The sequence below is a fragment of the Ursus maritimus genome, unplaced genomic scaffold, assembly GCF_017311325.1.
Source record: "Ursus maritimus isolate PB19 unplaced genomic scaffold, ASM1731132v1 scaffold_16, whole genome shotgun sequence".
Taxonomy (NCBI): domain Eukaryota; kingdom Metazoa; phylum Chordata; class Mammalia; order Carnivora; family Ursidae; genus Ursus; species Ursus maritimus.
In genome coordinates this window covers 38705326-38722653 of record NW_024424008.1, presented here as the reverse complement: position 1 = coordinate 38722653, position 17328 = coordinate 38705326, and the positions used below count along the sequence as shown (strand labels likewise).

The 17328-nt window shown below is 52.0% G+C and overlaps 1 protein-coding gene across 1 annotated transcript in view; it reads left to right on the top strand.

Moving 5' to 3' along the window:
• Positions 1–830: 830 nt before the first annotated feature.
• The window catches only part of ADAMTS15 (ADAM metallopeptidase with thrombospondin type 1 motif 15), a 26267-nt gene continuing 9769 nt past the window's right edge, over positions 831–17328 (top strand). The window contains exons 1-4 of the mRNA XM_040631019.1: positions 831–1787; positions 13122–13254; positions 13743–13910; positions 14145–14428. Coding sequence (XP_040486953.1) covers positions 831–1787; positions 13122–13254; positions 13743–13910; positions 14145–14428 — 1542 coding nt within the window. The remainder of the gene's footprint in view (positions 1788–13121; positions 13255–13742; positions 13911–14144; positions 14429–17328) is intronic.

Genomic DNA, 17328 nt, shown 5'->3' with positions numbered 1-17328 from the left:
CTTCTAACGACAGGACATTTACAGGGGCCGTTCTTGGTTCTGGGTCTTTTAGGGGACACTGTGGTAAAGAAACATCAGGGATGTTGCAAGGTGGGGGGATGAGGCGGGCCTGGGAGAGTGGGTCAGTGGGGAGTCTTCCTTCCCAACTCCTGACCCTGCCTGCCTTGAGAGAAAGGCTTGGACCCAGGGAGCAGACAGATGTCGGTCGGGACAGAAGTAACTGATGTGTGGGGGCACTGGGGCATAACGCGAGGGCAAAATGCGAACCGAGACGCTAAGCGCTGATTTCTCTAGCCAGCCCACGCCTCCTGCCTCAGCTCAACGTCACTCACTCCCCGCCAAGTGGCTCTCGGCTCAGGAGGCGGGACCGAGTTCTCCGGTGGCCCCTGGAGGCTCGGGGCTGCAAGCTTTGGGAGGCTGGGACGGGAGAGAGGGAGGGGCGCTGACTGGGCAGTCCAAAGAGGAGGGGGCCTTTAATAGGCTCGCCCAGCGCCTGGTTTGCGGCGCAGCGAGTGGCTGCGGTTCGAAGAAGCGGCCCGGCACCTCCCTCTAGCTCTCGGCTGCAAATCTCCGTCCTTGCACTTGACAGCGATTGTACTTAAGCTCCCAGGGCGCGCTTTGCTTGGAAAGGCACAGGTAGGAGGCGCGGGCTGCTCGGTGCACGCTCCCTGCTCTGGGAGGAGTCTCCCTCCCTTTGCTCTGCTTTCTGGGAGCTACGGACTGCCCCGGAGCATTGGTGGTTCCCGTGTGCCGGCTGCCAGGAGACGCGCCGGCGGCCGGGGAGCCGGGCCGAGCCCTTCCGAGAGCGCGGCGGTGCGCTGCCCGGCGCCATGCTTCTGCTGGGTATCTTAACCCTGGCTCTCGCCGGGGGACCCGCTGGCGGGTCAGAGCCAGATCAGGAGGTGGTGGTCCCCATCCGACTGGACCCGGATATCAACGGCCGCCACTACTACCGGAGGGGTCCCGAGGACTCCGGGGATCAGGGACTCATTTTTCAGATCACAGCATTTCAGGAGGACTTTTACCTACACCTGACTCTGGATGCTCAGTTCCTGGCGCCCGCCTTCGCCACTGAGCATCTGGGCGTCCGCCTCCCGGCACTCACCGGGAACTCTCCAGACTTGCGACGTTGCTTCTACTCTGGGGACGTGAATGCAGAGCCAGATTCCTTCGCCGCTATGAGCCTGTGCGGGGGTCTACGAGGAGCTTTTGGCTACAGAGGCGCCGAGTATGTCATTAGTCCGCTCCCCAACGCCAGCGCGCAGGCGGCACAGCGCAACAGCCAGGGCGCACACCTCCTCCAGCGCCGGGGCGCCCCTGGCGGGCCTCCCGGAGATCCCACCTCTCGCTGCGGGGTGGCCTCAGGCTGGAACCCCGCCATACTGCGAGCGCTGGACCCTTACAAGCCGCGGGGGACCGGCTTAGGAGAGAGTCGCAGTCGGCGGAGGTCCGGGCGCGCCAAGCGCTTCGTGTCTATCCCGCGGTACGTGGAGACACTGGTGGTGGCGGACGAGTCAATGGTCAAGTTCCACGGCGCGGACTTGGAGCATTATCTGCTGACGCTGCTGGCCACGGCGGCACGACTGTACCGCCATCCCAGCATCCTCAACCCCATCAATATCGTCGTGGTCAAGGTGCTGCTTCTTGGAGAACGCGACACAGGGCCCAAGGTCACGGGCAACGCGGCCTTGACGCTGCGAAACTTCTGCGCCTGGCAGAAGAAGCTGAATAAAGTGAGTGACAAACACCCAGAGTACTGGGACACAGCCATCCTCTTCACCAGGCAGGTGAGTTGATCTGTCACCTCTTTGGATCCCAATAGCCCCATTTTCTTAAGGTCACCGCCCTTAGCTCTCCAAATGCCCTTTGTACCAAACAAGTGATCCCGGGTTAAAATTTTGTTGATCTCTTCGGACTCCCACTTTGGATCTTCCAGGGACAGGCCGCTCCTAGGCTCCGGGGAGCTTCGGCTCACGTGCATCTGAATGCACGTGGGCGGTGGGAGGAGCGCCCGCTCCTTCAGAAGGTGTTGGCCTGGCGTGGCCAATCAGCGCCTCGTAGAGCAGGCGCCGAGGGGCCGGAACCCAGGAAGTTGCCGCCCCGGAGCCGCAGTGTGTCTCCTTGGCTGATAGGAGGCGCTCTGAGGATGGTGTTGGAGGGGTCGGGAAAGGTCCGCCCGTATTCAACCCGGGCGTCTAAATCCTTTCAGATATCCCCTCCGAGGCTTCTTTTCTCTTCTTGTAAAACTGGAAGGTGACGCAAGCAACCCAGTTCAGAGCCTGGCTTCATTTCCTCTGGGTAACATGTTCAGTTATCCTCCGTCTTGGGCCTCGAAAACCTGGACTGGGATGGAGGGAATCATTTGGGATATTTTGTGGTTGAAATGAAAAGGACAGTCAAATACCGGGAGCATTCCGTCCTTGGTTGCTGCTTCTCCTGTACTCTCCTGTGCTGGGCCTGGCTTCTGCTTGAGCGGATTCCAGTCCATTCAGAGCAGGCAATCCAGTTAGAGCACCTGTTTGGAGCCTGGCGTTTCTAGTGGAGTTTCACTTGGAGCTGAGTTGGGGAAAATCTCTCAATTTTCCCATTTCCCTGTTGGCCCAGGGTGACCCGTTTGCCCTGATGTGTGCTATGGAGCAGAACAGGCAAGGTTGCTCATGACACCGACTCACTGAAACTTCCGGCGGTGTGCAAGTGGTGTGAGCTTGGTCAAGAGCATCTGGAGACCCCAGGTGCGGGATTGGAAAGATACTGAGTACGGGGCTTAGAAAGATGGTCAGATCACAGAAGCAGCTCTGCCTTTCGCTATGGGTCTATGAGCCTTTACCTGCATAGATCATTGGAGTGATAGGGTTCTGTGAAGTTTTTGGATTCTTGCAATTTCTGAGATTCATGGCTGGGACTGGGAGGAAGACGGCCATCCAAAGTGACCCGCTTCCCCTGATTTGGGGGGCTGCGGCTCGAATCTGTGCCATGCTCTTGTTTTGTTATTATCACAACCATCTTATTCCGGGGATGGCCCAGAATCCTTGGTTGCCTGTGGGGCTCTCACTCTCCACTCTTTCCAAAGGCCACTCAGAGCTGCGCTGGCACACGCGGGGCTGGAGCTAAAGTCTTCCACACTAACCCATTTGGCACCGCTGGTCCCCTCCTGGAATTGAACTTCCTCCTTTCCCAGCCTTCTCCTCCCACCACCTGGTTTCTCTAGGGAGGTCTTTGGCCTGAGTCAGTTTCCTTGCACTCATTCTTCCAACTGAGGTCTGCAGAGCTGCCACTGCCCAGCCCCTACACACACTGCCTGAGTCATGGGGAGACAGCAGAGGAGGTGGCTTCCACCCCTGCACACAGACCAACTCGGCAGTCAGATTGCTGGGGGAAAAAAAAAAGCAAAGGCCAAGAACAGGATATCTTAATGGGCAAAGCAGCTGTTGGCCCATCTGCTACCTGGGATGCCCCTGTGGAGGTTACTTTCGGCTTCTAAAGTAACAGACCTCTGTCTCCGCCGCTTAGTGGCGAGGCTGACTTTTGGAACCAGCCCTAGAAAGAGGACTCCTGCTGGGAATAGGGGCCACCCCATCAGAAGGATTCGCCTTTTGAAGAAGAAGCAATCGAGCAGCGTGACAGCTTCTGTCTGTCAGTGGTGTGTGCTGTAGACCCAGGGGCTCTATGAAACATGCATAATGGGGACAACATGCATGAGCACTTGGGTCAGAAGCAGTGACGTGCAAGATGTGATTTTTAGAAGCTCTATCTCTTAGGCGTCTAGAGGGCGAAGCCAGAAAGTGGGGAGGCTGTGTTGGCAGGACCAACATCCAGGTATGTGTTTCATGCTTTAGAGGGAACATCTCTCTCTCTCTCTCACCTCCTTGCCAGCACAGACTTTAGGGCCTGGCTGCGTTCTCAGGGTCTTAGGCACTGCTCATTCCTGAATCCCCTGGGGAAGGTACAGTATGTGATGAGAACAGAGCATGCAGCTGCTCTTTGTGGACGGAGGCAGATGTGGTCTCCGGGAACCTGGAGGAGCCTCCCGCTGTCCTCCAACACAAGAGGAACTTTTGTTGTACTTTGTAAGTGTTAGTAGTGATCCTTTAGCTCAGATATGCGCTTCCCTGATTATTATAATGTTGGCGTAATCAATGCTTTTTCTTACTAAAATTGGAATATATATACATATAGACATATACATATTTATTTCTATGAAGATAAATATATACAGTTGACCCTTGAACAACATGGGTTTGAACGGCGTGGGTCCACTTATATGTGGACTTTTTTCCATACGGTACAGTCCTCTAAATATATTTTCTCTTTTGATTTTCTTAATCACATTTTATTTTCCCTAGCTTACTTTATTGTCAGAATACAGTACATAGTACATGCAGTATACAACATATGTGTTAATTGACTGTTATCAGTAAGGCTTCTGGTCAATAGTAGAGTTATTTTGTAGTTTAAGTTTTTGGGGAATCAAAAGTTGTATGTGGATTTTCCCCTACATGGGGGTCAGTGCCCCCAACCCTCATATTATTCAAGGATCACCTGTATATTGTTTGTTTGGATAAGAAGTTTCTAGAAATGTGCTTATTTTGTTAATCACCTTTTGTCTATAATGGATCTTGAACTGTTAGACATCTTTAGAGTCACCTAAATTTTCTGGTCCCCCCAGAAAATTCTGAAATGGCTAGTGACTCTGACTGATTGTACTCTAGTTGTGGTTTTCACGGGGAGGAAGCAGGAAAGGGTCAGGCTCAGTCAGACTGTATTTCCCCCTGTGAGGAAGAGCTAAGCGCAGCTCGTGTAGAGCTCTGGGTGCCGGGTGCCTGAAGGAGGGTAGGAGCGGCAGGACTGGCCAGCCCCAGGGCTCCCCCTTGGACCCACCATCGGGATTGCTGTGTGTGAAAACAAGGCTGGGCCAGGCTATGGGGAGACGCTGCTGTCCTCTTGGCAGGCAGAGGGAGGGGCGTGGGGTGTTGAAATCAAAACACTGGGAAGACATGACCCAGGGAGGAGCCTTTGCTGTGTGCAAAGGAGAAAAAAAAATTGATCATACAACAAGTATTTTGACAATTTGAGGAGTTGACTTAAAGATTCAGAGTAAGTTCTTATTCCTGGAGAAGGCGCACACGTCTGATTTTGCAAAGCAATCGGTCTCCAGGCTCATAACAGCAGGGTGAGGTCAGCACGGGATTGGAACCAGGATCTGCGGAGAATTAGAGCCAGTCTTTCTGGGTGGACGTTCATTTCTATGAGAAGAAACCTTTCTATGGCCTCTTGTTGCCCCGGGCAGCAGGGACGGGGTGTTTGGTGCTGGGACGTAATAAGACTGCATTTCCCTCTGTCTTCTCTCTCTTTGCCTCTGATGCCACTGCTATCTGGGTAGCTTTGTGGTGGACTAGGTTTCATGAATTTGTTCTACATTTTAAAAATACTTTTTGAGCCTCTGTTATTTCCAGGTCCCGTCCTGGGCTGTGGAGGTACAGATATTAAGATGTGGCCTCTGGCTCTCAGGAATTCATCGAATATCAGGGAGCCTGACAAGGAAATAGCTCGTTATACTTGGGCGTGTTGAGTGCCATGGGGGGGACACGGGCCCCTTCGTCCAAAGTCTGGTGGGGAGGCATTCTCCTTGCGGCTGGAGCCAGGGAAGGCTTTCGAGGTGGGGTGGGGTGGGGGAGGGGGATAAGGGACAGGTGGCAAGAAGGCAGTGGGATGAGAGAGCTGGTGGCAATGGGAAAGGAAGCCTGTTTCCCGAGTTGCAGGAGTCTCTCTCCATTCCACCATCTGTTTTGCTATTTGTAACATTTTCTCCTTTGAACTGACTTTGTCTTGTAGGATTTATAGTTTGTGGTTTTCTGCTGGCTTATTCCTTCATGTTTTGTATTCTGTTGCGCTTAGTACCACTGTATGCCTGCCGTTCCCTCCTCCCCTCCTCCCCTCACCATTTTTTTCTGTGCTCCCTTTCTCCTCTTTTGAGATTCTCCAGGGCAGGCTCCTTGTCATCTTTCTCTTCTCTTTCGTTTCCTTCATTCATGTCCTCACCCTTTCTGCCTCCCAGTCCGAAGCTTGGCACTTACCTTCTTGAAGTTTTGGCCTTGAGTTGTACCACGCTTTTGTGCGGCAGCCGTGGGGGTAGGCACGTACACGTATTCTGTACTGTGCTGAGTGGAACGGCACTCTGGAACCTCATTTGAAATGGAGGCCAGTTCTTTCTATGATAAACGACTTGCCATATGGCAGTGAAATTTACTGTTCAATAAAGAAGGTTAATAAAATGATAATATGTATTTTATACATCTCTCCTAATACAATAAAGAGAATCGTAATTTTGTCAGGATCTTTTTTGAAGTCAGGCCTTGGAAGATATTAGCAGAGAGGGGCATCTGTAGTTTCAGTGTTCAAGAGTTTGTAAATCTTTTATCACTGAATGGAAACTCAGCACTACTTCTAGGAGGGAGGAAGGCGGAAGGAGAAATAGAGAGGAAGGAGTGGAATACGGTTGCTCCCTGACTTGGAAAGTAATTGCTCTTCTCCCTCCTTCTTTTACTTACACCAAATAAGAATGCCTGCATTAATAGTGGAAGATGGGGAGGAAGTTTGGAGGAAGGAATGGGCACCGAATCTCTCTTTCTCTCTCTCTTTTTTAGTTTTTACTTAAATTCCAGTTAGTTCACATACAGTGTAATATTAGTTTCAGGTGTACGATTTTTTTTCTTTAGATTTTATTTATTTATTTGTCAGAGAGAGAGAAGGAGTAGAAGCAGGAGGAGTGACAGGCAGAAGGAGAAGCAGGCTCCCCGCTGAGCAAGGAGCCCATTGTGGGACTCTATCCCAGGACCCTGGGATCATGACCTGAGCTGAAGACAGATGCTTAACCGACTGAACCACCCAGGTGTCCCTCAGCTGTACAATTTAGTGATTCAACACTTCCATACGACACCCGGTGCTTATTGCCGTAAGTGTACTTCTTAATCTCCCTCCCCTCTGGTATCGTTTGTTCTCTGTAGTTAAGGGTCTGTTTCTCCTTTGCCTCTCTCCTTTTCCCCTATGACCAGTTTTTTTTGTTTGTTTCTCAAATTCCCCATGTGAGTGAAATCAGATGGTATTTGTCTTTCTCTGAGTGACTTATCTTCCTTAGCATAATGCTGTCTAACTCCACCCATGTTGTTGCAAATGGCAAGATTTCATTTTTTTGATGGCTGAGTAATATTCCATTGTATGCACATACCACACCTTCTTTATCCATTCTTCTGTTGATGGACATTTGACTCTTTCCGTAATTTGGCTATTGTAGATAACGCTGCTATAAACATCGGGAGGAATGTGCACCAGAATCTTTTTCTCTCTTTTTCTTACCCACTGGTTCAATCAGGAAGGCAAATGAGGTTTTTTCCTTCCTTTGGTCCTGCTCTTGTCCTACCTTTGAACTTCTTGGTAGATGTTTGTATCACTCTTGGTGCTTACCCCCTGCCCCCCACACCTTGCCTCAATGCCTGTCCTTGGTTGTGTGGTACAATGGAAAGAACACAGGTTGGGAGTGAGACAGAGCTGAGTTTCAGTCCTGGCACTTGACTTTTAGCAATGGACGTTGAACGAATCAGCCAGTTGAACTTCACTTTCCTCATAAGGGTGATGGTCATGGTACTGAACTTAAAGGTGGGATCAAGGATAAGTTAGCAAGTGTTCCAGAACAGGCACCCAGTTAATGGCAGCTACTGTCATTGCTCCTTCGTGGTCACTCAGCACCTCTGTTGTTGTTGAGTAATTACCTACAGGTCCGTTGCTGGAACTTACATTTGGGATGGCCCTGTTTTAAAGCATTCTGTCGCATTGCACTTAAAAGTGTACTTAATACTCGTCTGTTTTTGTGTGGAAACCATGGCCCCAGAATTTGCCGTTCCCACTGACTTGTAAACTCCTTTAAGTAAGACCTTTTTATATCTTTGTAGCCCCTCCACTGGGCCCCTGCACGCAGCCACTGTTCAGTATGTATTCATGGGAGGAGGGCACCGATGTTAGCGAAAGGACTGTGTGCAGCTATGGATTTCGAGGTAGTTCGCCTTCCTTACTGGGGACCATTAATCCAGCGTTTGTAGCTGTCAGGCTTCAAGGTTGGGAGAGGGAGTCCTAGGTCCTTCTGGCATTTCTTCTTGGCTCTTGGCCATCCGTTTTTGCCCTGGAGAAAGGAGAGGCCCCGGCGAGGAGCCAGCAGACATGGTGCAGAGCAGGGATGAGATCGGTGTGTCAGTGCAGGTGTGGGCAAGGAACCAGGAGCTTGCACAACCAGGAAGGAGGTGCAGGCACTGCACTAAGAGCACTCTTGGCATTTAATTCTGCCATTTCCCTCTCCACCGGCCTCTCCCAGACCTCTCCCCACTCAGTGGCCAATGTGTACTTTGGGGGCTGAGGGTATGGGGTGGACAGTCTGGCTATCTTGAGATTCCCTAGCCCCTTTATTCGAGGGGTGCGTCTATACCAGAAGCAGAACCAATGCTAGGGAAGTTTCCAGCCCTGAGGCTGCGCTTCTGGATTTCAACCTTCACTCCGCCTCTCCCTTCCTGTGTAACCTTGGGCTCACTGACCCTGTGCTAGTAACTTACTTTCTCTGAGCCTCATCTATAAAGTGGGGCCTAATAATGGCATCTCCCTCCCAAAGCCTTCGTGAAGATTCAATGAGCTAGTGCAGGGAAGCTCTTAGAACAGTGCTCGGCTCATAGTAGCAACTCGGTAAGTGTTCGCTACCCACCTTAGGTGGGTACGTGCCCTCTCTTGAACTGATGATTTCCGGAGAAAGCCTGGTCTCCCTGCAAGCTTCATTTCTCTTCTTCCTCACAGAGGCAATTCTTGTCTTGGTTATCTCAGTCTCCCGCTGTAATACCATTTTGTACACCTTGAGGAATTTATATTCTAGCGAAACCAAACCTGCAGATGGCCGTGACCAGGGTGCATTCTTTCCTTCGCCAGGCATCTTTGCCATGTTCTCCAGACACCCAGAATCGCTAGGTTTTTTTTTTTTCTTCTAGCAAAGCAAGGCCCTCCCATGCTTGGGGATTACAAACAGACGTGGATTTGGGGTCGGACAAGGTCATACAGTGATGCATGACAGAGATTCATGGGAAACAAGTTAAAGGCGCAGTATTAATACCAACGCAGGGAGGTTTTCAACAGTAATTATGATATCCTGACTACAAAGACCACTGCCGGCCTGGTGTCAAAAGGCATGGGGTCAGTTCCCATGTTAGTGGCTGTGTGGCCTCGGGTGAGCAATCTTAGTCCACCGAGCTTTGATTTCCCCATCTGCAGAATGAGAGGGTGGCTCGAAAGTTGTGTGGTACTGGATGCTATGGTGTGGCCATGAAGAGGAGCCCTGCCCTTCAACGAGTAGGAAGCTGGTACGGGAGAACAAATGTCTTCTGCTACATTACCAAAAAAAAGTTAACGTGCTTAATTTTTGTGGGTCCTCCACCCTGTACTGCTGGAAAATATGAGCATCTCAGTACATGGCAGGCGAAATGAGAGGAGGTGAGAAGGAGGGCCATGGGGAGCCCTGGTGGGGCGTGGAGGGAGCGAGCATGGGAAATGCGGATTGGGCCACGGCAAGGTGCTTGCTTTCTCTCAAATTGTGGCTCCAATCCTAAATTATTTTATGAAAAGGCACAGTTAGAAAACAGTAATCTGGGAGGACTAGGGTCTTGGCCAAGATGATTCTGGGGTCATCTGGAAAAGCAGCCGCAGCTTCAAGGAGAAATGGCAGATTACCGGAAATAGTGAGGTAGGTTAGGGGTTGGGTGGGGAGTGTCTACACCCTCCCGGCAGAAGGAACCAGAACCGTTTCTATTTCTGGAGACAAGTGCCTGAACTGAAGAGGTTAAAGCAATTTGAGTGCATCTGAGTTCATTCCAGAAGGGTGGAGACATTCAGTGCCACAAATGAGGCATTGCTGAGCCCCGCGCACCCGCCTGTGGGCGTTCAAAGAATGAAGGTCCAGCGATTCTTCACTGGAGTCCCTGACCGGGGGAAGAGGGACAGGCAGAGCCTCTGACCCCAACCAGCTGCATCTTCCCACAGTGAAGACAGCGGTTCCTGCAGGCTGGCTGCTCTCAGCTACACCCTGATCCTCAGGAAATTCGCCGGCTCCTTCCTCGTTCCTCTTGTTTGATCCAGGGAAACCGGGATTTCTTGATGGAAAGAACAGGTTGCTCCTGGCCAGGAAGGGCCTGCAGCTGCATGTCTTCACTCCAGAGAGAATCCACCCTCCCAGGGAGGAAGGAGGCTTTTGGCTTTAAGGACCTTCCAGCGGCAGAGGCGGGCTGCTGGACAGTGGAGGTCCAGTGGCTGCTTAGAGCCCAGTCCGAGCGGTCAGTCTGGCCTCACCATTCCTGCTGACCAGGGCAGGGGCTAGGACTCGGAGTGTCCGCATGGCTGACCTTCCCTTTTCGGGGAGTTAGTTTGATGGGTTAGAAGACAAGATCGGGGTTCTTTCCATTCTAAAGTGTATCACTCTGTGTGTTCCTTTTATAACCTAGAGGGCCAGAAGGGGCGGTGTACCCTGGGATTGGGGCAGGAGCAGAGGCTTAATTAAAGCACTAGTCCAGTCTGGGTTCTAGTTGAGAATCGGCCCTTCTCTGGAGGAGGAAACTGAGGCCCCGAGGAGAGAGGTGACCTGCTCAAAGTCACACATCTACTTCGTGGTGGGGCCAGGACCAGAATCTAGGCTTCTTGGTTCTTCCTCCCATGCCCTTTGTGTGTGTGCATGGTGACCCTGGGGCAGTGTCACGTTTGTCCTACAGGGTCTTCCTATGGGCTGTGACCACCAGATAAGAGTTTTCAGAGACTCCTGCCTTAGTGGGGATGCTAGACTGTAGTGTCCAGGAACAAATGGGTCCAGTTCCTCCACCCTCTGCCCCATGCCCCAATGCAAACCTCCATTCCTTCCTTCTTCGTCTTCTGCCCCCTCTTCCGGCCATTCACAGGCTGTTCCTTGCGACCCGGTCCTGTTCCTCAGCAGCCATATTCCCTAAACTGCTTGCCTGGTGAACATCCCCTCCCAACCTCTTTTCGGTTTCAGAACTCTAGGGGAAGGAGAACTTTCTGGAAGGGTGACCCTTTGGAGTGGGAAGAATATTTGGAAGAGAGGGAATTTGAGGTTCACCCCGAGGGTTCCCCGAAGTGGCAGACATGCCACGTGTGAGCTCAGGACAGCAGATCAAGGCCGGGCATGCATCACTCATTGTTGACCTGCGAACTCTGGAGTCTGATCGCCCTCTCAGTTCTTTGGCCAGAGAAACTGTTAACTCATTAGAAGGTGTGACTGTCACCTGACCGTGGGAAGCCAAGTCTGACTGCTCAGGTGGTAAACTTCTGAGTGCTCTGGATTAAATTTTGCTGATTTTCTGTACTATGACCACTTTCCTCCTATGCCCCCTGGCCCCACTAACTCTGCTGCCCCCCTTTCTCCCCACGTCAGCATGTGTCTGCACACACACGTGCGCATAGCCCTAAAGAGAACGAAAATTGAGAACAGCTCTGGGTGTGTTTATGCGGACACCTTGGCTCCCACGGAGAACACACACAGCTCTTTCTCCGGAGAGTTAACTTAGGAGTTGCTGAGCAATCAGCTTTGACGTGGTGGAAAGAGTGCTGACGATAGTCAGTCATACAGACCCCAGTGCACATTTCCACGCCGCGACTTGGACCTCTGTGAACTTCAGCTTCCTCGTCTGCGGAAGGTGATAATAGCAGTCATTCTTCCAGTGGGATGTTGCGGGGATGAAATATGGTCACGCCTGTGAAGTGCACACACAATGTCAGCATTTAATAAATCATCACTATGAGCATGAGCCTCAGTTTTCACCTTTGACAAATAGGTATAATAATACATCTGCCTCCTGGAGCGCCTGGGTGGCATAGCGGTTAAAGCGTCTGCCTTCGGCTCAGGGCGTGATCCCGGCGTTATGGGATCGAGCCCCACATCAGGCTCCTCTGCTATGAGTCTGCTTCTTCCTCTCCCACTCCCCTGCTGTGTTCCCTCTCTCGCTGGCTGTCTCTATCTCTGTCGAATAAATAAATAAAATCTTTAAAAAAAAAAATACATCTGCCTCCTAACGCGGCTGGGGACTAAGTGAGATGATACATAGAATAGTTTCTCATTAACTATAGAGAAAGGCAAGGATGTAATGAACAGAATCCCAGTATCACCGGTTCAACAGTGTCTTCTCTGTTAAGTGATAAGTATTTTATCTTATTAACAACTCCTGGGCTCTTAAAATATATAGGTGCATTGCTGGCCCATAATGCTCAATAAATTCATTGAGATATCAGCCCCCAGGACCCCCTTTTGCCCTTTAGTGTCCCCGGAAGTGCTTCCCATTGGGGTTGTTGCAGGAATTCCTAGCTTCTGCTGCAAGTTAAGTTTTAGTACAAAAGGAGGGACTGTCTTGGGTGGCAATTCGTTTATTTTTTCTTCTATTGAGTCACAGAGCCATGGTCCCCTTGGTCTTCTGCAGCCAGTCGAGCTGTGTCTGGATAGGAGCTTGTATCCACCTCCGTCTGCCTCCTCCCAGCCTGAGGAAGCCAAATCTCTGGCTTGGGCGGGTCCTTGGCCCGTGACCCTTTGGCTGAGAATCTGAGCTTAATTCATGGTTGTCCAAAGGCAATCGCTCAGCAAGGGCTGAGCCGGCTCAGGACTGACTCCGGATGAGGAACACACTTGCCTTCCGCCCCCACCTGCCTCAGTTAGCCATGACCAGAACCTCGCCCAGCTGCGGAACTCATCGTTTTCTGGTTTGGAAATCTGTCTCTATATAAAGCAATGGCCTTGTGGTTTAATTTTGTACCTCCTGATTTCCTCCCACAGGATCTCCCTGAGTAGGATTTGGGTAGAATCTTCTTAGAGAGCCACAGGGCTTTCTTCCTGAAGCCTCCTCCCTCAGCCTGGGTTGATTCTGTGGATAGCCCTGCAACGCCTTGGGAGAAAGGACCTGGCTAGGAAGGAGCTGGGCGTGGTTGGACTGAGAGTGGGGATGAGCTGGAACATCCCACGGGATGCCTTGTCTTCCATCAGGTCCCTTCTGTACCTGTCACTAATTTCTGGCTGGCTTTTGTTCCTCCCCCCATCCCGGCAGGACCTGTGTGGGGCCACCACCTGTGACACGCTGGGCATGGCTGATGTGGGCACTATGTGTGACCCCAAGAGAAGTTGTTCTGTGATCGAAGATGATGGGCTTCCATCAGCCTTCACCACTGCCCATGAGCTGGGTAAGACTAGAGGGGCTCTTGGGTGTGTGTGGGGGTTCCCCTCTGGGTTCTTTCTGGTTTGTCCTGGATGCTTTGGGCAGGGGGTAGATATTTGTCTTTGCTTCCTCATGTCCTGAAGCCTTAGGGATCCTTTCTTAGGGTCAGAGTCTGCCTTACTCATGGCTTTGTTTTATTTTTTCCAATTGCCCCAGCCCAGTTGGCCAGTGATTTCGTCTGACTCAGCAGTCAGAGTATCTCGTCAATTAGGCACTAAGGGGAGAATATTTTAAATACACTGCTGTCCTCCCTGAGCCCACGGCCTGATGGACAGGGCTGAGAACACAAGAACACCATCTTGACATTTATAAAGCAGTCTATCACTAGGTCGAAATGACCAGCCTGAAAATCGCTGACGTGGGCTCTCTAGCTTCCCAGCTGACCCCCCCTCCTTGTAAAACTGCAGAGCCCACATCCTTCTGCCCTCTGAGTCCTCTTGCCTCACCCCGCAGGCCACGTGTTCAACATGCCCCATGACAATGTGAAAGTGTGTGAGGAGGTGTTTGGGAAACTCAGAGCCAACCACATGATGTCCCCAACACTCATCCAGATCGACCGTGCCAAGCCCTGGTCAGCCTGCAGCGCTGCCATCATCACCGACTTCCTGGACAGTGGGCACGGTAAGCCAGGAGGACGGAGGAGGGATGTCGGTGCTGTCCTTGGAGAGTGTGCTCACCACCTCTCTGGATCTGTCTTCTATTGCCCAAGGCGTGCCTGACCCCAAAGAGTCGGGCTCTCGAGGGGGTCTGTTCCACTGGCCCTTGCTTCATTGTCTCCCCACCGCTTAGACGCTAGGCTAGCCTGGTCATGCCTTCCTCAACTCGGCTCTCACGAATGCCCTTGACTCTCTGTAGGTGACTGCCTCCTGGACGCCCCCAGCAAGCCCATCTCCCTGCCCGAGGACCTGCCGGGTGCCAGCTACAGCCTGAGCCAGCAGTGTGAGCTGGCCTTCGGCGTGGGCTCGAAGCCGTGTCCCTACATGCAGTACTGCACCAAGCTGTGGTGTACCGGCAAGGCGAAGGGGCAGATGGTGTGCCAGACCCGCCACTTCCCCTGGGCAGACGGCACCAGCTGCGGCGACGGCAAGTTCTGCCTCAAGGGGACCTGTGTGGACAGACACAACCTCAATAAGTACAGGGTGAGTGTGTGGGAGCTGTGCGGTGGGGCTGCTGGGAGGCCTCCAGGCTCCGGGTTTGCTGTGTGGCCGGAACCGTACCCCACTGCAGCGCTGTGCCTCTGTTTCCCTGTCTGTGCCTCTCCCCGTCTTGACTCTGAGACTGGAGACAAGACATACGGTAGGTCAGAGAACTTGCTGAAGCGTTCGTTAGACACATGAGAGAAGTCTCGCACTGGGCGCCAGGAGGCCCAGCCCCTCAACTCTGGGCCTCATCCTACCTGGGGAGGAACCCGGAACCCAAAGCCCAACACTAGCTCTTCGACATTCCTCACTTGTTGGCTCCTTCCAGCCTCCCCTTTATCAGCTATTTCTGCGCGTGTTTTGTTTCCAGGGAGCTCTGGGCCAGAGGTGAGCCCGGCTCAGGGCTGAAAGGAAGCAGACCCCTGGGCGAGCTGCAGGCATTTGTAGCTTCGCTTTTTTTTTTTTTTTTTTAAAGATTTTATTTATTTATTCGACAGAGACAGAGACAGCCAGCGAGAGAGGGAACACAAGCAGGGGGAGTGGGAGAGGAAGAAGCAGGCTCCCAGCGGAGGAGCCTGATGTGGGGCTCGATCCCATAACGCCGGGATCACGCCCTGAGCCGAAGGCAGACGCTTAACCGCTGTGCCACCCAGGCGCCCCTGTAGCTTTGCTTTTTGTCAAGATTGTTTTTTGAAGCTGAAACATAATAGAGCAAAAGTTTTTTTTTTTTTCCTGGTAAAAAGGAATAATAGTTGAATAAGAACAAATCCGAAACCCACATGTTCTCTGAATATAGAAAAAACTTCAGGGCGCCTGGGTAGTGCAGTCGTTAAGCGTCTGCCTTCGGCTCAGGGCGTGATCCTGGCGTTCCGGGATCGGGGGAGTCCCACATCGGGCTCCTTCGCTGGGAGCCTGCTTCTTCCTCTCCCACTCCCCCTGCTGTGTTCCCTCTCTTGCTGGCTGCCTCTCTGTCACATAAATAAATAAAATCTTTAAAAAACCCCCCAAAAACAAAAAACTTCAGGCCTGGGGTTGGGGTGGCAAGGGGATTGGGACTTTGTCAGACAGGAATAAGAAGTCCATCCTGTCCCTTGATCCTGGTGGTCATGATCCCTTCCCCGCCCCCGCCTCTGCTGCAGAGCGACTTGACTGGGGTCTTACGGCTTGACTGGGGTCTTACGTACACGGAGGCAGTATCATAGAAAAGCATTCGCCAGCCCTGTGTTGGCTGCCCCGAGCTGGGTTTGGTACACAATTATGTAAAATCTTTTTCTGTGGTTTGGAAACATACATTTAATTAAACCGTCAGCCACTTCATGGGCACCGGCCTAAAGGGAATGGTGTGAGGTACTGTGGTAGTCAGAAAAAGAAAGAAAACCTGGGTCGTGTCTCAGTGGGCTCGCAGTCTAGTGGGGAAGCTGGAAATGTTACTATGATCCAAGACACAGAGAGGTGTGTGTTCTGTGTAAGACTGAAGTGTGCAAGCACGTCATGGGAGAATTACGGATGAGGGATTAAGGATGATTAGAGATGTCTGAACAAACCTTGGTGAGGAGGTCAGATTTGGAGAGAGCCTTGAGGGACGAGTAGGGCCTCATCAGGCAGAGATGGAGCCAAGACCGGGAGGTGGGGCAAGCTGGAGGGGTGGACGGGCCGGGGCTCTAGGGGAAAGGTCTTTGGGGGCATGGTTTAGGGCTAGTCTGGGTTGCCTTGACCACCAGGGTGTGGCTTTAAACTAGAAGGTCCTAAGGACAGGCCAGCCGTGGCTGGCTCTTCTCTTGGGAAGATGAGTCTAGCCTCTAATGACGTTGCCCAAGAGGATATTGGAGATAGGAAACGTGATCTGAGAAGCGTGGGGAAAGACAGTCCATCAGCAGCAAAATCCGCTACGTCCTCAATCTCTTTTCTGGACAATCCTTTCAGCACCCCCCTTCATGGAGGACACTGCCCTAATCAGCAGAGGTCAAAGCACAAAGCTTATCTTCCTAATCATGCAGCCCCCTGGCCACCCCCGCCCCCCGGGATCTCAGTTATAAGAATCACATTCTGACCACCAAGGCCCTGTTGTCCAGCCCTCTAGTTTTGGACTCCAACAATTCTTCAGTCCCACTTGCTGTTTTCATGCCCTCATCAACCTTCTTGAGGTTCCACGGACCATTATTAAAATCCCTTCTTCATGTACTCTCATGGCTCCCATGTTCCTGCCTCTCTCGGCTCTACTCGCTTGGATACACCACTGCCCTGGTGGACTCCAGCTCCCACCTGGTCAGCGGTGCCAGTGTGGGTGAGTGTGGCTGGAGAAAGACGTGGAACCGTGCCCAGTGGTCTCAGTTTAAACTAATGACCTGACAGTGTAGGTGGGCCCGCAATGCTGCTCATGAGTCGTATCCTGTTTTATTTGCTTCGCTGCACTCACCCTCCCAGCGCCCTANNNGATCACATCACACCTTTGCCTCTCTCCTCCATGACCCACTCTTTCTCCTCATTTCCGCTTTTGCCAGTGATCTTTCTACCGATCTCATTAAGAAAAAAGAAGCAAGCAAGTAATCAGAGGAGAACTTCCACCAACTCCCACGCCACATCCGCCGTCCGCCCTGCTTCTGTGCCTGTCATCTCTACCTTCCCTCCTTTGCGACGGATGAGCCGGCCACGCTCTCTTCGCGGGCCCGCCACTGTGCTTTGCAATGAGGATACTATCCCCTCCATTCAAGGAAAGCACTCCTGTAATTCTTCCGTCTCTCTCCTGCAGTGTCAGACTTCCCCTCTCCTGAGTTGAATCGTTCCTGTCAGGATACAGATTTGCTGTAATTCCTCCCACCTTCAACAAAACTTCTCCTAATCCTACTTCCTTTCCACAAATCAGTCTATCTCTCCGACTCCCTTTACCACAGAGTTCCTGG